General features: G+C 37.1%; 1 protein-coding gene across 1 annotated transcript in view; it reads left to right on the top strand.

Moving 5' to 3' along the window:
* Positions 1 to 23,403, top strand: part of LOC126965898 (phosphofurin acidic cluster sorting protein 1) — a 167,572-nt gene that overhangs the window by 125,556 nt on the left and 18,613 nt on the right. Inside the window, exons 4-12 of the mRNA XM_050809668.1 lie at positions 629 to 788; positions 2,170 to 2,309; positions 3,213 to 3,335; positions 8,787 to 8,912; positions 9,589 to 9,742; positions 13,941 to 14,068; positions 14,853 to 15,011; positions 16,166 to 16,362; positions 21,480 to 21,616. Of these exons, the coding sequence (XP_050665625.1) occupies positions 629 to 788; positions 2,170 to 2,309; positions 3,213 to 3,335; positions 8,787 to 8,912; positions 9,589 to 9,742; positions 13,941 to 14,068; positions 14,853 to 15,011; positions 16,166 to 16,362; positions 21,480 to 21,616 (1,324 nt within the window). The remainder of the gene's footprint in view (positions 1 to 628; positions 789 to 2,169; positions 2,310 to 3,212; positions 3,336 to 8,786; positions 8,913 to 9,588; positions 9,743 to 13,940; positions 14,069 to 14,852; positions 15,012 to 16,165; positions 16,363 to 21,479; positions 21,617 to 23,403) is intronic.

Below are 23,403 nucleotides of genomic sequence, written 5' to 3'. Positions count from 1 at the left end.
CCGACGCGACGTTTCAAGACCTTTCCAGATCTCGTTTTCAGGGGGACTCCCGAAGTCCCCAGTCCCCCACTCGCGTTAATCAGAGAAAATACTATGTACAACAGTACGGACTGGAAAATGCAAACCGAATCAGAAGATTGGAATACAATAAAATATAATAATTAAAATAGAATATGGATATTACGGTGAAGAGAAAAAAGAACAAAGTTCATTGAAGTATAAACTTAACTCGATCGTAATATGCCGTAGTGAATGACACGCTTAATATATTACATGATGAGCCTTATAGCGATATATTAAGGTCTATATTAAGACCAAGACGTATGATGAAGAGATTGTTGTTGATGATGATGATGATCTTTATTCAGCACTTGTACTAATTACTTATGTTATTGTGTGTGTTATTTTTGTGGAAACTGGGTGCTTTTGTCATTTAGGTGGAATTTACAGTGGAATAAACCTTTTGGAAGTTATACTTCTTTAGGCGCGTTATGAAAAAAATTATGAGATTGAAAATTTAAGATGCGCGCGCATCACTGTAACACAAAAGTAACAGGTTTAAGTTGGTTCCTAAAACTTACAGACTTTTGCGACAAACATAAATACTGATTATCGTTGTTCCGAGCAGGTGCTGCAACGTTCGATGGACATGGAGCTGGAGCTGACGAGCGTGGGAGGCAAGGTGGGTGCGGCGGCCGGGCAGCCAGTGGCCAGGCTCACCATCAGCGGGCTGGCCTCCACGCCCGTCGACCACGACACCAAGAACAACAACACCCTGCTCATCACCGGTCAGTATACACAGCTCATACATATCACAGCTTACTTTTTACACCAACTTAGATCTGAACAATTTGTTGTGTTTTTAAAATGATAACCCTCACTTCTAGGATTAATACGCCAGAGCTAACCGGGGTGATCAGGGACCCAGTGCTCTGTGAACGGCTAGATCACTTGGCGTTGCGTAGAGACGTCGCTTCATTGTGTGTCTTCTACCGCATTTATCACGGGGAGTGTTCCGAAGAGCTGTGTAACCTGATTCCTGCCGCCGAATTCCACCTTCGCAGGACACGCCACAAGTTAGGATATCATCCCCACCATCTGGATGAGTGGCGGTCCTCCACAGTGCGGTTTTCAAGGAGCTTTCTTCCACGTACTACAAAGCTGTGGAATGAGCTTCCTTGTGAGGTGTTTCCGGGACGATATGACATGGGTACCTTCAAAAAAAGCACGTACACCTTCCTTAACGGCCGGCAACGCTCTTGTGATTCCTCTGGTGTTGCAAGAGAATGTGGGCGGCGGTAATCACTTAACACCAGGTGACCCGTACGCTCGTTTGTCCTCCTATTCCATAAAAAAAAAGAGGTCGTTGGTTCGACGCAACGCAATTGTAATGCCGATCAGAATTTTAGGGTTTTTCAAGAATCCTGATTGTAATGGGCAAGGCGTTTTAATGACAACCAATTAAATGTTCTACTCGTCTCGACCCTTATTTTCTTAAAAAAGTAGGTAGGGAGGAGTTGGCAGCTGATTGTAAAAAGTGTTCTTCGAAAAAGTTTTTTTTGTGTTACAGATAATTATATAACTGTAGCTGATATTTCGATCCTGCGGATCATGTTCATAGCAGAAATGCCTTAAATCCGTGATGATAATTATGCTTACAATCATAATATTATGTTATTAACCAGTTCGAGCCGGTATTTGTGTTTGCACAACTGAATCAATTGAATCAAAACACCACCAACTTGTATATGACGTATTAACTGAAATACATATATATATATATACACATACATTGGATACACTAACCACAACAGACTATATAAGTCCTGTAGAGCACTCGTTAACCTCGTTTGATATGTCTATTTGTGGGCTTCACTATAGTTGCAGTATTATTTTGGTGATACGTGGGCTGGGAGCGTGTAGGTATATCCTATGACAGTAGGCAATAAAATAATTAAACCAAACACTGTATATATACTTATAAAGAATTCGCTGACCGTGCGCCTTGGACAAGTTTGTAGGAAGTACCCTTCTGGGAGTTAAAAGGTGTCCCATGCTAATGTAATCTATCGCGAATAGTAGGATAAAACTGCGGGAAATACGTAAAATTAAATACGTAAATTTCCCCTAAATCGATATTTAAATACAAGTTTCTATTCATTATTCCAGAGCGAGGCTATTCAGATGAAGAAGAGGAGGGTGAATTTAGCTCGGTGGAGGAGGCAGACGAAATGACGTATGGAGCGGCCGCCAGGCGGAGAGCACACAGACAGATTGAATTCAACAAGACTGATTTCTCGTATACAAAGGTAACTAACTACAGAAAATCGCTAACTGAGGGTACTTTTATTTTTTTTCCAATCTTTTTATATCGCCGATAAAAATGCAATTTAATGTAATGAATGTATACCTCGATTAAACAGTATTCTAAATTCAAATGTTAAGTAAGAAAATATTTTGACTTGCACAAAGAGTATGGTAAATAAATTAGGTAGAATTGATATAAAGCTATTTATAATTTTATCTGTTTATAATGTTTAAGATTTGAATGTAATTGCTGAATTAAATTTGTAGGCACGAATACCGTGCATATTGAAAGCTTTCGAATGGACCAAAAAATCAATATTAGTAATTTTTTCGGCCTACCCGCAATTAGTGGCCACGTGCATGTTCATGGGCCATACAGAAATAGTATTTAATATTCATAATATACAATAATGTGTAATCTATTATGGGTTGAAGTGAATGAAATTGAATTTAATTAACATAGTAGTTACAAAGAGTACAAAGATAAAGCCTTAGATCTTTTATACATCTAGATATTATACTATGAAATCTGTGAAAACGTCGAAAAAAATTGAGGTTGACAATACCGCCATTTTGAAACGCACACTAATTTTCAACTTAAATAATATCCATTTAAATTTATCAAATTGATAATGAACATAAAAGATGATCTTAAATTAAATTAAAGGTATTAAAATTAATTTTTCAAGAATACGCTGTAACGTACAATCATTCTTTATTTTCAAACTAATATTAGATTGAAATCTCATAGGAAATTAATTGTTTCATTCACGTCAATCCTTAGAGCTTTTTATATTGTATTGTTGATTTATGTGTGCTTCACGCAATGCGCGGTTTACACTGATCGACCCGTACTTGTTGGTCTATTAATGTAAGCGACGCTTAACGAACTTGCTTGCACGCAGCTGGGCTACATGGACCGAGAGAGACAGAGCTATATGTTCCGCTCTAAGGCGCAGGAAAGGGACAGCGATAGCGAGCTCGAACACGCTCCAAGCAAGCGCAAAAGCAGCCGCGGCAAGCTGGCGGTGAGCCGGCACGCGATTTCGAACTTAAATATTGTGAAAATAGAGATAAATTTGGTTTGAAATCAGAAAAACCGTGCCTGTACTGTTTTATACTACCTATTGTACTCTTTATTTCTATTTTCAATAAACGCTAGTTTTGCTTGCGATCTTGTAGAGTAGATTGTAGAAGTAGTAGTTAGATGTAGTTTAAACTGTTTTCTGTTTTCCTGTACTATGTGGGTGGTGTTGTTTTTTTCAATTTTTACATAATATTATATATGTTATGTGTTTTTATATCTATTTTGCTTATCTATTCTAATTTATTATAATCGTGTTCAGACTCTATTAGATATTTTGAAAAATATAGTCGAAAAAGGAATATAAAATCCTTAGATAATTAATACGTATAGATAGACTGTTGCAGCTGTGAACACGTCGAAAAACGAGCGGTGAACTGTTAACCTCTATTTTTTAGCAACGCACGCTCACTAAAACAAAATGATATACATATACTGACACTAGTCAATAAAGTAGTAAATATGAAACAGCACGGTGCTCTACCTAAACGTATAATATATCTAGATCGATTTATCGCCACCGAAATCCCCTTTATACTAAATTTTATGAAAATCGTTGGAGCCGTTTCAGATTATATATATATACTTTTTTGTCGACTACTTTATCGCGTTTCGGTTATCTGGTGTGCGGCCCGACTTAGCGTTATTATAAGAAGCGTGTAGCACAAAGCCCGGTAACTCTGTTTGATTAATTATTTATTATCTTATCGTGGTGGTTCCGCCGCAATTACGCATCTAAGAGACCAAACGAAAGTGATGTCATATCTGCTTCACGGTGGCAAGATAAGGGAGCTGATAACATTGGCATTCACTTTTGTGGAGTTCTATCATCCACTTTCGAATCTTTACGGTGTTAGGACTTACGAATCTTGTATGCATCGTAATTACTAAATATATAAAATACAGTCTAAATCAGATACGATTAATATTCCGACCGCGAGTTTGAAATCGTTTTTAAATGAACTCCGTCGAGGCAACGGTTTAACAAGAAGTGCGGATTAACGTTTGAACTTCAGTTTGTGAATATTCCCAGTACTTGTAACAGATTGAGTTGAGCAGAGTGATGTATAGAAATCACGAGAGGCGTATGCATGTGACGAACACGGGATTTACAAGAGTGACTAAAGAGGCATCGTCTAAGGTACGTATTCTTGAAAATGTGTCTGTGTGAGAGAGACAACAAGACATAGATTGGTCTAAAATATTTAGAATTGATAGGTTTTCTGAACTGTTTTATCTGCTTAAATTTAAATTACTTCGACCCGTGTTTCGTCTCTACACGAGGCATGTTAAGGAGCTGTTGGCTCTAGTTCCAAGTTTTGGCGAGACCACAGCTCGTGAAGATGCCTCGTGTAGAGACGATACACGTCGTGTCCGAGTATTTTGTTAAACTTAGTGGACTTAAAACTAAAGATCATTGATAATGTTTTAAATACTAATGGATTTCCGCAAAAATAAAACAGTTAACTATTTGATCCTGGAAATTCACAAACTGAATCCGAAACGTCATTGCGCACTTTTCGTTAACTTGTCAACGTCAGCGGTAAAACTTTTCCTTTTTTCTCGGCTGAAAGTTTAGTTCGTTCGGTGAACGGTCAAACACCTGTGGTGAAGTGCGTTCACAGGACACAGGCGAAAGAAAAGCAAGCGACCTGATATTTCCCAGTACCTAAACATTTATAATAAATACTGCGCTTACAAAAACCGCCTTCAAAAACTCAAAAGTATATAAAATAACTTAATAGAGATTTAATTTAATACACCTCTTATGCAAATGTTATATCTTTAATATTAATAAAATACTATTATTTGTATGTGCTAGGTATCTGTAATAGCAGGTACCTACACTCGCTACGCGGGAGCGGGACAGCTTCGTTTAGAACCAAACAAAATTTAAAATCTCAGCGTACATAAAAAATACCAATCGAATTGAGTACCTCCGCCTTTTCGAAGTCGGTTTGCACCATAAAAATTGCACCATATGTACCTAAAAATTAAAACAACTTAAATCGCGTTCTCTAGTCGCTAGGATATTGATCATAAATGGACAATAACATCAACTGTTTGTAAACTGTTACCAGAAGGTATCGACCATATAACTATTTAGATGTTGAACACAGTAACACAGTATACCTCACGATCTAGTTGTTGTGTTTTCTGTCAACAGTGTAAATAGGCGATACCCTTTTGGAATTCAATTAAAATCGACCCGTGTCGATATTACAATATCATATGAGATAGATACCGCACTACCTAAGAACAATGGCTTTTTTATTACGGCAACTATTAGATGCTTGACATCTTTGTGTGCGTGACATCTTGACACTCAATGGCATCTTTCAAATTTTGTAACAAACGCTTCGTGTTATTTTACATTGAAATGAATAAAATACAAAATACTTACTGGTGATAAGTATGTGTTATTATATATTTATTTCTTGCTGTATTATTTTAACAAAGTTTTACTACGCAACCCGGCATTTTAGTTTCAATTATTAGCAAAGTTTAGCAGATCATGTGGCACGTCAACGTCACACATTGTTCGAGACTGGTTCGAGTACGCTCACTTGGGTGTAGTATTAGTTGCCGCACTTTGGTGACTACGCCTGAGGTATCTAGTTAGAGAGCAGCGGATACCAATCCTTAATCTAAGCATGAGTGTAAAATATGATTTCTTTCATTGATTCTTAGCTTTGATTTTTTACTAACGCACTTATTTATAAATAATAATTCCTGTGTAATTCTTGTATATATTGTGACTTCAGTAACCTTATTTATGTTATGAAATTGTTATATGGCGATCACCCAGCCCTTGCCGCCCTGGCAATAATTTTAATTCCCAGGGCGAAGAACTCCACCACAGACCAAATACCCCAAAGGTTCGTATTAGTCACTTACCGGTCATCTGAATATTGAGCGTATGTACATATAGACATTAAAATGGCCTGTCTCCGCACGGGGTGGACAACACGTGTTTGTGGTGGACATATATATATTAGTGCCTGGCATCGCGTAGCATGTGCATGTTTGTGTGTCAACCCTATCTTTATTTACGAATGCGTGAACATCTTCCGAGTACCTATTGAAAAGTTGCATACGAAACGATAGGATATTGAGTACATTATTAGTTGAGCAGCTAGATAAAGGGAATAAATGCCTCACCGTATTCCTTGATATAAAAAAAGCTTTTGACACAGTCTCTGTCGCTATCCTTGAACATAAACTGGAACATATAGGTATAAGAGGTTCACCTCTTGCACTTTTTAAAGACTATCAAACAGAAAACAGCGTACTAAAGTGGGTCAGTATACAAGTACTCTAATATTAGTTTTGGAGATCCCCAAGGGAGTGTTCTGGGCCCAACACTTTTCCTTATTTATATTAACGACTTACTTAAAATAAAAATCGGAAATGCTAAATTATTTGCGTATGCTGATGACACCGCCAATGTGTTTGCGGGGAAAACATGGGAATCAATTCGTAGTGCCACTCATAAGGAACTTACACTGGTTGATCTATGGTTAGACCACAATTTACTCACCTTAAATACACAAAAAACGAAATATATATGCCACTCTATTAATAAATCTAGGCAACCACCTACAGACTTTGAAATATACATACATAAATACTATTGTACCCTTGACGAATTTTGCTTCTGCCCCACTATTGATAAAACTTTTTCCATAAAATATCTTGGCATATATGTACACCAACATCTATCTTGGCACCTTCATTTAGAATCAATTAGGAATCTAACCTGGATATTTAAAAAACTAAGGCATGTTGCTTCTAAGCCTTTGCTTAGTTTAATATATACTTCTCTGGCACAGTAAATTTTAATTTGCTGCATTCCTGTCTGGGGTTCTGCCACAAAAACTAAATTCTTAACTGTTGAAAGATCACAGAGAGCCCTTTTAAAAGTGACATTTCTAAAGCCAAGACTCTATTGTACTGAACAATTATATAAAGACTGCGACGTACTATCCGTTAGAAAACTTTATGTTACTCTTAAAAGACACAAAACTTTAATCCCTGATCCTTCTTACCTTTTGAAAAGGAGAAAACATGTTATTATTAAGCCAACTAGTGTAAAGACCACTTTTGCAAAGCGACGGTTTATGAAACATTCAGAACATGTTTATAACCTTATTAATGAAAAACTCAAGATCTCTTCGCGTAACAAAGTGGAATGTAGACGAAGTTTAACCACTTGGTTGAAATCCATGAATTATGTGGAAATGGAAGAGCTATTTAACTACACGGAGTAAATTTTAGGTATACCTTCTTGATAGTACAATAAGTAGCGTTTTACGAAAAGTAACAATTTGTGTAAAAATAATTTGTGATCCCTAGTTTTTGGTACTGTTAATTTTAATTGATATGGAAGAGCGTGGCCTTCTGGCACAGGTGTTTCTCACTTAATAGAAGGTCACATCCACTATTATGTTTGTACCATTTTTGTTACTGAAATAAATATTTTTCATTTTCATGCATATTGGTTGCAAAGAGTGATTGCTGCAATGCCATGCTCCTCACGCTACCGCAATGACGTCGTCTCTGCCCACACTCTGCTCTACTCGCGTAATTAATCGCGACGCTTTACTCTTGTTCCTTTGACTCGCGCTCAAAAAACCGCCAAATAGGGAGCGGTGGGCACGACGAGGAGCATGGTGTTCGACATGACGAGTATTGTTGACACACTACGTCACTGCCTCCATTACTCGCTACTTCCTATGCCACTTGTCGAGTGTGTTGCGGGCCTATTATTATTATTATTATATTAACCGAAAAAAATAAATATAGATATATTATATTATGCAGATAAGAACCACAATAATTTCGTATCTTAATTACGTGTTACGTAAGGGACCTATGAGAATGTAAATGTAACTGAGTCTGTTCGGAATAGCTTTATTTGTTTAAATTTAATAAATTAGATAGACCAGGTGGGCAAAAATTCAGCTCTATTTGCTAAATTCTGTGAATAATTATAAGTATTCGCAAAGAGAGTCTTATTATTATTATTTGAAGATGGTGGCTATTTGTCGAGTCCTAATGATTCCTAGTAACACCTTGTCCAGAATTGAACTATTGTGTTCGCCACTCATACTTATAGCTCGTCGTCAAGCCCTGCCGTATTTACGAACCGCAGTATCTTCTTGACGCGAGTATTACAAACAGTATCTAGTAGCAAGTTGTAGTCACCAACGATGTTGTTACGCTTATGCAATAGTGGGCCGCAATCGCAGAGTAGATGAAGAGACGTTTGTTCAGCCTCAAGGCAAATTCTGCAAGTTTAATCGTTTTTGATGCCACACTGAGGTGCTTGTTGAGGCGACTAAGAGGGTCTTGCGCATTGTGTATCGAGTGATACGAAGACGTTTGATTACAGCAACGCAACTTGAAGCAGAAGTTTGCGGCGCTGCTGCGGCGGTTCAGAGTCCCCGAGGAGCTGGGCGAGCGCGGTGCAGCCCGGGACAATCACAACGCGCAGAGGGACATCGACGAGCTGTTCCAGGTGTGGAGACCATTTGTATTACAATAATCTGTGTGCGTATATATTATCGTAACGTTATAAAAGTCTCAACTGGATATTACCTTTACTGCCGGTTACATCTAGCCCATACTTATATATGAGTCGTGGATAATTAAAAAAAGACGTCAGGAAACGTATACAAGCTTTCGAAATGTCGGCATATAAACGTATGTTGGCCATTAGTTGGACTCACAAGGTCACGAATGTGGAAGTTCTGCGCTGCGTCAAGCAAAGACGTTAATTAATTCAATAATAATGCTCCGTGTTATGATTACTTTGATTTGATTTTTTATAAGTAACTGGTTATTCTTTGAATAACGACAACTATTTAAGGATAGGGGTTTCTAAGGAAACACTGCTATACGTAAGGCGGTAGGCAGTCAACCAAACTGTATAATGATGTAGCAGTGCTTCCAGATAGATATGACATGACTACTTTGACTAAAAGTGCCGACAAATACTTTAAAGTTCGCTAACTTGTGAATCCTGTCGTGTTTCAGCAGTTCACTGGCCATCAGACCCCCAGGCTCGATTGCCCTTCTATTCCATACAAAAATTAAAATGAATTGTCACCAATGTTGTGTGTGAGTACTGGAAACTGTCCTTGTGTCAAGTAAGTCTCGCCGATTGTCCAAAGCCAAAATATTCTGTTCGCCAGGAGTTGGAGTCGCTGTCATGCGGCGAGGGTGAAGACTCCGGTCCCGACCAGATGGACACCATCAGTATCGGGTCTACGCCCAAACCCTCACTGCGACCCTTCTTCAGCAGCTCCAGGAGTCTCGCCAACCAGGACCACCATCGACACTCCAACGGTTAGACCTTCTGGCAGTCCAGCTTTAAACCTGTTTGGATAGCAACAATTATGTAGAGTGGTCTGGATATAAATTTCTCGTCATACAAATGCTGGCGATAGATACTCATGGGATGTTACTTGAGCGGCGGTGATCACTTCTCATCTGGTGATCAGCTCATTCTCTTTAATTCCTTAAAAAATATATTTTGTTTACGCCACATAATATTCTAAACATTGATTGAATATTTTTCATGTAAAAGCTCTAGCTTTTTTTCTAACAGTATTTTGTCAAAAAAAGTAAGATTAATGAATGGAGTAGTAAAATATTTTTGATTAATAGAATAAATAGAATACTTACAAATTTATTATGATCTGAATCTCAGTAGACTTTGGGATAGTCCAATGATCATGACCCTTGCCAGTACCTATGATAGCATTAGAAGATTAAAAGTATTAGGTAATGAAGACTAAATATGGTTCTTCGATGACTTTCATAAAAATAGTTCTTAGGCTAGCCTAACTAAATAAAAGTGAGGGTAGTTTAAAAACCACATTACATTAAAGTAAAGTATATATAATTTGATAACTGAATTTTGTGTGACATTATCAGTGGTTGCATTGCGTGAATGCTTATCATTATGTTTTGCAAGATAAATATATATAATTATACCATGTTTCATTGCATATGTTTGTTTTGTTAATAACGTGTATTTAGTTTAGTGCATGTATGAGCGAGACAGCGAATACAGTTTGGTTTACGTTACAAGGTGTTTGTTTTATATGGTAACCCTACGATACCTCGATATATTTTGGGAACTTGTTATTTGGTTGCACAGCGTAATAATAATAAAATTTGTGGACTGTATAATATTTCATCAATTTTCACTTTAACAACCTAAAATGTCAATGTATGTAGTAGATACAGGATTCTGGTTATTACCTCACAAAACATCAATGTAGGATATTAATTTTATCAAGTTTACCTATGCCTGTACGATTTCTATAAGAGTAGGTTTGACATCGCTTAGGTACACAAATTAAATATCATTTTATATTCAGTTTATCTGTGACGGATATTTGATTACATTTTGTTACTTTGGTTAGGTGGGTAGTTAAAAAACTTTGCAGCTACAGTCAATGGGTTGGAACCTTATGCAGGAAGTTTCAGCAGTCGACCATCGGAAAGTTATATTTATGTTTTAGGTTCTATTTTTAAGTTGCCCATGTCATTTGTATTAGACAGACAAAGGTTTTTTAATATTGTACAGTAAAGCATGTTCTAAAACCAACATTATTATGTATAAATTTAATTATTTCATTCGAATTATTCAGCAAAATACTAGAAATGACCATAACTTCAAAACTACTAGACCTAGGACATTTAAGGTTTCTAATAAATGAAAATCTCTTCAGTAACTATTATAACATTTTGTTGGTCCACTGTTTAGGGGGTATTCTGTATAATATTATTTAATATATAGTTTAAAATCAACCCGCAACAGAACTGTCACCTATTAATATTGAAAAGCTTACAAAGTTGTTTTTTCTATAGTTTTTTATTTCTTATAACTCAATAGTCCACAAAAAATGCTTTTTGGGGTCTCAAACATATATAAGTTTGGGTACTACTTTAACATAAAGAATAACATAATTGTATTTTCTCACGTATCCGTTACGTACAAAACATCTTTTGATGAAATTACCGCCCTGATTCATCGTATAAAAAATATCAAATTATTTACATAGATAAATTAAATTAAGTCTCCCGTCTAGTGGTATTGCGCCATATATAATACTATCTGACCTGGCAAATGTTGTTTTGCCACATAAATTACTATTGGGCTATATAAAACTGAAACAATTTTTCAAACCGGACCAGTTCCTGAGATTAGCGCGTTCAAACAAACAAACTCTTCAGCTTTACATATGAGTATAGATATTGTAACATGGCCACACTGTATCCGTTGTCTGTGCGACTCATCGCAAGCGCATGCGCAGTGACGCGACACGCCAGCCTCGCGAGTGCCGCTGAGCTGAGGCCGCGAGACCGTCTGGCCACCATCTCGTTCACAGGTAACTTGCGACCATATACAGGGTATAATAGTTAAGTGTGATCAGGCAATGATAGCGTTACTATTACATATTATATAAAAAAAAATTAACTGATATCGAAAGTTGGTATTTTATCTAATCAGTATAGTGACATTTTTTTTTATTTTTTCAATTTAAAATTGTTTAAAAGTCTTACAAGAAGTATCCAAAATTTTGATATTAAACACTCCCATACATTTAGTATGGGATTAGTAGAAAGGTCATTATACCTCACAAGAAGGACGTCACTTCGAACATCTGCTTTGAATACAAATTTTGTACTGACCAAGAAATAAACATTAAAAATAAAGTTTTTTTGGTATCTGTAATAGTTACGGAATAATCTGCTGGTCACAATTAACGATTACACTCTGTATAAAGTAAATTGTTTGAGTGACATCCATATAACAAACTTAAATAAAATACTTTTTAGAGGATTAAAACGCTTGCTTTTTTTCATTTGAAGATATTTAAAATCATCCAAAATTTCAGTATAGAAACGGCTAATAATATAAAAAGTCTGGGATCAATTAATAATCTTCTATTTAAAATAATAATAAAAAACTGTCAGTTAATCTACCGAAATCCATGCATATACAGCAAATACTATCATCCTGCTCAAGTTGCGCTAAAATAACTATCAATAATGATTAAATTCCCAACTCCTGTTAACCATATTTATTAGTACCGAAAAGTTTTTCTGAAAACGCAACGAAACTTCGGGTTAAATAATAAATATATAATGAGTTTTTATCAAAATAATAAAAAAAAAAAACATTATAATTTCATGATTTTATTCCCTTTAAAAGTATTTTACTGAAATTAAAGCGTTTAATAATTGATGGTCGTTTTTGACTATAAGTCATCCTATTATTAGCAAGGTTGAAAGCATGCGTATTTATGGTTGGCGAGTATTTTATCCAATACAACAACAAAATTAATAAAAACGATTCTTTCTTGAAGCGGCTCATACCATTCGTTGCCAGAATTAATTGAGGGTACCGTGCTCTGCTTTCTTCCTAACACCAAATAATGAAACGAACTTTATTCCTAGTACTAATTATCATTAGATGGCACCAAACGACCATTTGCCCTCTGTTTAAAATAAATCATTCCCTCGCTTGCAGTCGCGTATTCAGTATTGTACAGTCAAATATGTAGCAATGTTTACCGTTAGAGCTGTTGCCGGGCTTATTTTTACGTGGAACGAATTGTCCGAAACATATTCAATATGATTTGTAGAATAAGCTGCGATACCTAATTAATAAAACTTGATTACAAAACATGTTTCGAAAGGGACTCAAATTCATTATTGCATTAGTTTTATTCACGGGGTTAAAAAGCGAACCTTGTGAAACCCCGTGAGTAAATTTAATCCATCGAAGATTGTGATGTAATATTTTCTGTTGTAACCGCGTTCTTTTCTTATTTAACAGTAGTAAAAACAATTAATAGACACGTTACAAATTGAAGTTAATTCAAGATATCACAATATTTTATTCTACATAGTCTAAAGCTTCTTATAGGTCTGTGTTGTCGATGTCTATATATAAAATAAAAGTTTCTTCTTATAAATACTATCGCATAAATTTCTATATACAATGAGATTCACACTTAGGTTATATTTATTGCACTTTCCATATGCCTATGTTTCGTTTCACTTAGCTTGTTTGTGTTTGTTTTATGTTACATTTATATGTTTTAATCTATCTATCTAGTTTCTAACGCTGTTGTTACAGGTACTTCTAAATTTGGTTTCGACTATAACTCTTTAGTCTTACTTTTATTATTTTGATTTCACATATCTTCGATAGACGTTGTGTTCAACTGTCGTGCCGTCGACATATTACATCACATGAAAAATTACATCCACTATGGTTTGGTCGTGATCATAATGCATTAGGCTATAGCAGGTTAAGTGATGCGTAGAGACTCAGATTGTCACTTTTTATGGGCAGATAATATCATTGCAAATCATATGGGTCATCTCCCCGTTCCATGACCATAGTAAATTACCATTATACAACGATCTAAATCGTCTAGATTAGTTTATTGCTAGATTATTCAGAGTTGTAAAATGTAAATTTTGCTTAATGATATTATTATATTTATCTTGTATTGTGTAGAATCCGAGGCTGTGCGTAGCTCGGCGGGTGATGAACGCGGCAGTGAAGGCAACAGTGATGGTGACATTACCCTGGACGCTCCGGTGTCTGGTGCCTCCGTGTCCAGCTCGCCACCCAACGAAATCAAGGTATATAATGCAATGTCTTTATTTTAGCTCCCATCGGCTTTCATAGCCTTTTAAAAGAATGGGTTATCTAGCAGCATCATTTGTCCCATACTGTGTCGATAGCTGCTACTACTGGTAGTAGCAGATTGGGGAGATGATTGTCCAGATATGGAATAATGTAGCCCTTGTCAAACTCTTCAAACTTTTTTTGTAACTTATTCCTTTTTGATTTCATCCACGTCTTCAATTACTACTCATGTTCTTATGCAACGCCAGAGTAATTATATGAGCCATGGCTTCCATTAAGGCAAACGCCTTTTTTAAATCAATCCGTGTCCTAAAGTTGCTGATCTATAAAATCACTCGCACTAAGATCGTTTGAGAGTTTGATTATAATTTTAAAAATTAAATTATAAATATATATTCTCCAACAACCTTCGTTTCTTAAAAAAATCAACCAGGACAAATAATAATCATCATCATATCAGCCGGAAGACGTGCACTGCTGGACCAACGCCTCCCTGATGATCGGCCCTGTGCTACCCTCATCCAACATATTCCTGCGATCTTCACCAGATCATCGGCCCATCTTGTGGCCTACTAACACTGCGTCTTCCAGTACGTGGTACCCACACGAGCATTTTACTGTCCCTGCAGCTATCTGTCCGTCGAACTATGTACCCTGCCCACTGCCACATTAGTTTTACAAACATTTGGGCTATATCGGTGGCTTTGGTCAACTAATAATAATGTTTAAGATTTAGATTTATAAATTAGAACTTATCAAATCTGTGGATAATTCCAGGAGGACAAGAGGTCGCGGTTGTTTCGCAGCGCCACTAGCGGCGGTAACTTGACAGGCGGGCACGCATGCGGCGCTCGCAAGAAGAACTCACTCGTCATTGGCACCGAGCGACCTCTGTCGGCACACGACCTGCCAGCACTCAGCCCTACTGCACTAGAGGTACGCCGTCACTCTCATTTAAGAGACTACGTAAAAAAGCAGGGTGTAACTTAAGCCTCCAATGGATTTACTGTTTCTAGGAGCTCCATAGTAGCAGCAGCAGAGCATTTGACCAAACACAACGAAGAGTGAATCGATTCACCGATGATAATATCACATCTAATAGGTATTTACGTTTTATCTTTGCGGAGTGACGTGGTGTTTCTCTGCGTCGTTTATGCACATATCACGGGAAGATCATGAGAGATTGATCGGTTTTAATTCCAGCAGCCGAATTCCACCCTTACCGTGTTGATGTCTGTCTCGATTCGTAAGAAATTTCCAGCAGGTTAGCTTATTTTGCGGATCCATCTATATATATATAAGAGCTTTCCACGTATATCACGATATCTCTGGAACCATTAGAGCTAAAGACTTGAAATTTGGTACGCATATTCTTTTCACCGAGTAGAGGTCAGCTAAGAACGGATTTTCCAAAATTCAATCCGCAAGAGTTTTTTTTTATGAACAGAACGACGTCTGTCGGGTCAGCTAGTATTACATAATCGCTTACCGCTATGGCCGAACATTTCCGAAAACACTTCTGTGATTCCTCTTCGTTCTCTAATTACTAAAAAGATTGAAGTAATAAAAACATTGCATATTTTAAAACATATTTTACTATAAATATTTTAGTACACTTATTGACGGAATATTTATTTATTTATTGTCGAATTGCACTTATTAGACGAAACACAAAAAGGAAAAAATACCAAAAAAACGGAATATTAAATAATAATTGAATTAATTATACAATTTCAATGCTCTCCGCGTACTTTAATTAGTTTTTTTTTTTTTGCAGACCTTCTTAAGTTGTACAATACTGTAGCACATTATTTTGCTTATATTGTAGGGTTTAGGCCAGCGTTTGCAATGTAAGCCCACAAATGACTTTATATATGACGTCACATTAGGAACCTCTAAAATTATCAGTGTTATCTACTACATTATGCATGTATTCTACATATAAACCTTCCTCTTAAATCACTATATCTATTAAAAATCATCAAAATCCATTGCGTAGTTCTAAAGATCTAAGCACAGATAGGGACAGACAGCGGGAAGTGACTGTTTTATTCTATGTAGTGTTGGTAGCCAGGTTGTGTTATTTGCAGCCGCGCCGCGTGATGGCAGAGCAGGTGCTGCGAGTGCTGGGTGACGATGGCCCGGTGCCGGAGTGTGTGGCCGTGGCGCCCGCGGGGCTGGCGCGTGCGCTGCAGGCCTTGGCCGTGCCCACGGCCGTGGCCCCGCCCGGCATGTTGCCTGACGCGCGGCCGCTGCTGCAGGCGGTGCTGGCGAGAGCCACCAAACAGTACGTACAAGTTCTGCGTCCAGTCATCTGCCCAAAGCGAATTTATGAGCACTAGGGAGACTCAGTTAAGATTATATCCGTGACGTCTACTTGGTCTATCCTATTGCTGAAATAAAGTATTTTCTTCAGAAATAGTAGTCGTGTACATAGAATAGGAATTTCTTCACTTTCTTCTTCTTATTCTTTATATCTTTTTTCATTTCGTATTACTGTTTTCATTTCCAAAACTGGAATTGTCACCAATCTCTGTTTATCATCTCTTCTCTATTTATAGTAGGTAGATGTATGTATATATACCGATTATAGCAAAGCCTTTTACTGAAAGACCATAAGACTCTCTTATCAAAAAATTCAACTTTTCGGCATTTTTGGGACTTGCATAGGTGGTTCGCATCTTATATTGACCGAATGTCACAAGCTGTGGTAATCAGTAATAATATATCGAGCTGGGTAACCATTCCCAATGGGGTTCCCCAAGGATCGTTACTCGGTCCTTTATTACTCACCATCTGTATAAATGATATTTCCACCTGCTTTCTTAACACTTGTTACGCTGATGATATGAAGATATTTAATACCATTGCGGTGCTCAATGACGTTGAGAACCTTCAAGCTGACCTAGATCGAATGGACTACTATTGCCTAGCCAATAAGCTTGATTCACATGTAAACATAACATGATATCATCAGCTTATAAATAAAAAAGTCAAAATTAACAAAAAATATTGTGGTAGGTAATTAACAAAAAATATTGTGGTAGATCTTTGAGTTTTATATGATTCTGAACAGTTATTTGATGGTCATAGTGAGCATGAAGTTAAGAGAGCTTCGAGCACCCTGGGATTTGTACAACAAAACCTGTGCTTCGTTCAAAAATAACAAAACATTTAAAATTCTTCACTGCACAGCATATTAAACGAATTTAGAGAATACAATTAAAATTTATTAAGTATTTATATTTTCGACTTAACTTCGTTCTACTAATTTCTTTTAAATCAGAAAACTATTATAAATTTTTTCAAACGATTTCATATACTTCCTCTCTCCATGAGAAGAGAAATAGCAGATATATCTTTCCTATTGAAAATTACTTCCAATTTAATTGATTGTCCCGCTATGAAGCTCGATAGAATTAAATAGCCCTGTTAGTCTTTTGCGTTTCAATTTTCTTATACATACACTATTAGCTACAAATACAGGCAATTTTCCTATTTGTGGCGAGTGAGCAGTAACTTTAACAAATAATTAAAAGCGAGTAGGCTTAGATCTATTCAAATTCAAATTCAAACATTTTTATTCAAATTAGGATGTGACATCACTTATTGAAAGTCAAAAAAACTACCACCCATTCCAAAATGAATGCCTCAGACCTGAGAAGAATGGACGCAACAAACTCAGCGGGCTTTTTTTTCATCGAATAAATATGTTTACAAAGTAATATTGTACAATTAAACTTATTATTTAATAGCCTGAGGGCCGTCACTCCATTCCCAATCTGTGGTATCATTAAGAAAGTCATTTATGTTATAGTAACCTTTACCACACAAACGTTTTTTAACAATTCTTTTGAATAACGTAATACTTTTCTTTTGAACATTTTCTGGGATCTTGTTGTAAAAGCATATACATCGCCCCACAATTCTGTCTATTCTGCACAAGTGTAACATCGGCCAGTCAGTTGTTGAATAACGAATTCTTTACAAAATTATTTGTGCATACTTATTGTTAACAGTTTGTGTAAGTGTGCGTAACTATTATAAACTAGTAATTGCTATCAGTGAGGACCTTTAATTGGCATTTTGTTTTTTTTTTTTTTTTTCACTTGATATAAGTGGTAAATCTTTTATATCGGTTGGGTATGTCACTTCTTTTTGGGTATGTCACCCGGCGGTAGGCCGAAGAGCGCCTTCTCTACTCAAAATAAAATAATAATAAAAATGTTCACTGTGTTTTTCTCATTTTCTCGATAATCCATGTTAAATATTGTTGTGATATTAAGGTGACACTAAATGCCAGTTCACGGCTGCCGGCCCGCCGTCTATGTAACAAAGCCAATATTTTCAAAATTCATGCGTGGAAAACAGTTTATATGCTTATAATCCTCGTTATTCACTACTAATCTGAATAAATGAACCTACACAAAAAAGTACAAGCTGTAAGAATAACTTTTCTGAGAGAAGTACCAAAAAAATGCGTCACGCCATGCCAAAAAACTTGTTTAACTTAAAAGAAATGTGGTAGTTCAAAAAGGCTCGGCAGTGTTAACTATAACCAACAGCAAGCATTAGCAATCTACAAATAAGACTTAAGGATATGTGTAACAGGATTAAGTAGTGTTCATAGCTCGAAATGCTATACTTTCACTACAAAACTTGTCTTAAAACACCATGTTTGCGTGTTTTCTGCTTACTCTTCGCCTTAAAATAGAGTGTGAGCCTGATATTCAAATTCAAATATCTTTATTCAAAATAGGATGTGAAATCACTTATTGAAAGTCAAAAAAAACTACCACCCATTCCAAAGTGACTCAGCGGGCTTATTTTTTTCATCAAAAATATGTTTTACAATTAAAGTAACATTTACAAAGTAACATTGTACAATTAAACTTATTATTTAATAGCCTGAGGGCGGTCGCTCCATTCCCAATCTGTGGTATCATTAAGAAAGTCATTTATGTTATAGTAACCTTTACCACACAAACGTTTTTAACAATTCTTTTGAATAACGTAATACCTTTGTTTTGAACATTTTCTGGGATCTTGTTGTAAAAGCATATACATCGCCCCACAAAAGACTTACTAACTCGACTTAGCCGAGTAGTAGGCATCATCAGTTTATGTCTGTTCCTGGTGTTAACATTATGGTTATGACAGTTTCTGGCAAATTCACTTATTTGCCTATGAACATACATTACATTATCAAGAATATATTGAGAAGCAACAGTCAAGATGTTAATTTCTTTGAATTTTGTTCTCAATGATTCCCTAGGACCTAGGTTATAAATAGCGCGAATAGCCCTCTTCTGTAGCACAAATATTGTATTAATATCGGCAGCGTTGCCCCATAGCAATATACCATAGGACATAATACTATGGAAATAACTAAAGTATACTAGTCGCGCCGTATCTATGTCAGTTAATTGTCTAATTTTTTTTAACCGCGTAACCGCTGGAGAACTAAGTCTGTTCGCCAATCCTTCAATATGGGGGCCCCCTTGTAATTTGGAATCTAGAGTTATGCCAAGAAATATAGCAGATTCCACCGGTTCTATCACCTCTCCATTTAACAAAACATTTGCATTTACATTTTTGACATTTGGTACGGTAAATTTAATGAATTTAGTTTTCTTGCTATTTAACAATAGGTTATTAGCGCTAAACCAGTACACGATGTCAGATAAAATATCGTTCACTTCGTCATGGTTTCTTTTCACTTTGAAAATCAGTGAAGTGTCGTCCGCAAACAATACTACCTTATGTTTTTTCTCTATAAGATTAGGAAGATCATTTATATAGATAAGGAAGAGGAACGGTCCAAGAATAGACCCTTGTGGTACCCCCATACTGAGAGGAGTCCCAGGTGATCTCCTGCCATTCACGTCGACCCTCTGAATTCTATTGTTTAGATATGAAGTCATAAGATCGAGCGCAGTTCCTTTTATGCCATAGTGGTATAGCTTCCTGACCAGCGTTGAATGTTGAACACAATCAAAAGCCTTAGATAAATCACAGAAGATGCCAAGTGCATTCTGCGATTCCTCCCAGGCATCGAAAATATTCTTGATCAGCTCAACACCTGCATCCGTTGTTGAACGTCCCCTAGTAAAGCCAAATTGTTTCAAATGAAGTAACTTATGAGAGTTAAAGTAAGTAAGCATTTGGCTTAAAATTATTTTTTCAAAAATTTTACTAAGGGTCGGCAAAACCGACACAGGACGATAGTTGTTCGGGTCAGAAGAGCATCCCGACTTAAATATTGGTGTAATTTTACTATGTTTCAGAAGGTCAGGAAACACGCCACGATTAATACAATTATTAAATACTATTGCAAGATATGGTGCTATGACATCAATTATTGAACTTATTATTTTAACAGAAATGCCCCATATATCAGCAGTTTTTTTCATGTCTAGAGATTTAAAAGTTTTAATCATTTCTCCAGGGCTAACAAAACTAAAATTGAAACTTTGTTGACATCCTATAACATTTTCCAGAAGAAGTGACACTGGTGGAGGAGACAAGAGTGTTTGTGATAGAAACTGGAATCTCAGAAAAAAAATTCTCAAAAGTAGTAGCAACTTCCTGCTGAGATTGAATTATTGTGTTGTTTATTGATAAATTATATTCAATGTTGCGGTCTTTCAATCTTCCAGATAGAATGTGAAAACCACCCATGGACGTCCACAATATGAGAGCCTTTAAGGTGGGAGTATGCTTAAAGGTTGTTGCCCGTTCGCATATAAAAAAATTGTGTGCTTCTCGGGACGCCCAACAGAAGTGATAACTTAATCTAAACTAAGTTGAACTATTTAGAAATTGAAATTCTGTAAATTGAAAAAAACCATAGCTTTTTTCTTAAATTTTATGCATAATGTAAGAAGTTATTTATTAAAAAAAGCTTTTATTGATTTTAAAATATATATTTTATTCTAAGTTACAATTCTTGAATATGTACATTACAATTTTGTGTATGTACATTATTAGTATTTAATCCCATTAAAAGTAACAATTAGTAGTCCGTATGAGTGAGAGAAAGGGAAGCCAGAACGGCTGGCGCCGTAACGCGTTACGTCACGAAGCGATTTACCCTCCCATAAAGATCCTACCTACTAAGCTAGAAGTCCCGGTAGGTGCAAGCATTTATATGATGAATATGTTTCCGAGTCGTGGATGTTTAAATGTATTTATGTATGTTTAAGTAAGTATATTGTATTAAATATATCATTGTCTTGTAACCCATAACACAGGCTATATATGCTTAACTTGGGGCAAGATAATTTGTGTAAAAAGTGTGTCAATATTATTATTATCATTATATAGGGTAGGGTTATCACTTCAAAATATTTGTACAGCCCTTGAATGGTATGGTTATAAGCTAATGTTTGTGTGTTGTAACAGGGGCAGCCGGCGGACAATACGCGTGTGCGTGTGCGGTGGCGACGCCGCGGCCGCGGGCGCGTTGCGAGCGCACACGGAGCTGGCCGCACGCCGGCCGCACGACGCGCCGCCGCTGCGGTACTACATAGTGCCGCTGGGTTAGTACAGCCACAACGATAATGTACTGATAGCTGTGATTATTATAATACGCGTGTGCGTGTGCGGTGGCGACGCCGCGGCCGCGGGCGCGTTGCGAGCGCACACGGAGCTGGCCGCACGCCGGCCGCACGACGCGCCGCCGCTGCGGTACTACATAGTGCCGCTGGGTTAGTACAGCCACAACGATAATGTACTGATAGCTGTGATTATTATAATACGCGTGTGCGTGTGCGGTGGCGACGCCGCGGCCGCGGGCGCGTTGCGAGCGCACACGGAGCTGGCCGCACGCCGGCCGCACGACGCGCCGCCGCTGCGGTACTACATAGTGCCGCTGGGTTAGTACAGCCACAACGATAATGTACTGATAGCTGTGATTATTATAATACGCGTGTGCGTGTGCGGTGGCGACGCCGCGGCCGCGGGCGCGTTGCGAGCGCACACGGAGCTGGCCGCACGCCGGCCGCACGACGCGCCGCCGCTGCGGTACTACATAGTGCCGCTGGGTTAGTACAGCCACAACGATAATGTACTGATAGCTTTGATTATTATAATACGCGTGTGCGTGTGCGGTGGCGACGCCGCGGCCGCGGGCGCGTTGCGAGCGCACACGGAGCTGGCCGCACGCCGGCCGCACGACGCGCCGCCGCTGCGGTACTACATAGTGCCGCTGGGTTAGTACAGCCACAACGATAATGTACTGATAGCTGTGATTATTATACTGCCATTAAGGATGCTGACTATGTTGCAATTAAGTGCTCAGCTGACAGAAAACTTGATTGCGTGTGTACAATTGCGAAGATAAATGTATCTATTTATACCTCTAATATGTGCGTAGTAGTTACGCAAACGATTACGGAAAAATTATTTTAACAAAAAAACAATTGCCTTCAAAAACACTTTTCCAAAACAATAGACATAATATGCACTAAAAAGTATAAACAGTGTCAAAATATATAAAGTTTTGTCTAAGATAGTTTTGTGACTACATACAAACTTATAGGTCAGATGTAAGGCGAGAGGCGAGAGCGGCTTGCGGCGGAAGGACACCGATTTCAAAATTAACAATAGTTGTAACAAGAATTAGATTAATTAATTAGATTGTATAAAAATACGTAATTATTACTTTTTAGTGCACATTGTATCTATGGTTTTGGAATAGTGTTTTTGAAAGCGGTTGTTTTTTTGTTGAAATTTTTTTTATGTCAATTAAAGAAGAAGCACGCTATTTGTTTCTGTATGGAGAGGAGATACGACAGAAGAAACTTTCATACATCTTTACGCTCTATCAAAAAAAAATACAATTTATAAAATACTGTGCTGTATCTATTGCAGAAATATAATCATAAACAAAACCATGTCTCAGGCTGTCCGTTCGCTTAGATATTCCTCAGTTGAGAAATTTATAAAACCGTTTATAATTTGATATAGATTCCGTCTTATGAAGCACATTAGTTATATGCAATTCCTGATTTCTAGTGACACAACAATGAAAATCATATTTAGGAGCGAAAAGTGAAAAAAGTATAATATTTTTTTTAAACATGATGGACAGTCAATATTTACTTGTGTGGCTGTCTTGAACCAAACTGATATTATAAAGCACGAGCAACTCTCTTCTACAGCGCAGAATGTTAGCGGCATGACCCCAAAGCATAATAATACCTTACGTCATTATAATATTGTCAAACTTACTGAAATAATTACGCCAATATAGCTGTTACTAAATTATTAGTGTACTGTCTCATCTCTCCAACGGCGTATGCAGCAGAACTGAGCGACAGCAACA

The sequence above is a fragment of the Leptidea sinapis genome, chromosome 9 (genome assembly GCF_905404315.1).
Source record: "Leptidea sinapis chromosome 9, ilLepSina1.1, whole genome shotgun sequence".
Lineage (NCBI taxonomy): Eukaryota > Metazoa > Arthropoda > Insecta > Lepidoptera > Pieridae > Leptidea > Leptidea sinapis.
The sequence above is the reverse complement of the archived record's forward strand: the minus strand, read 5'-3'. Positions and strand labels throughout refer to the sequence as shown.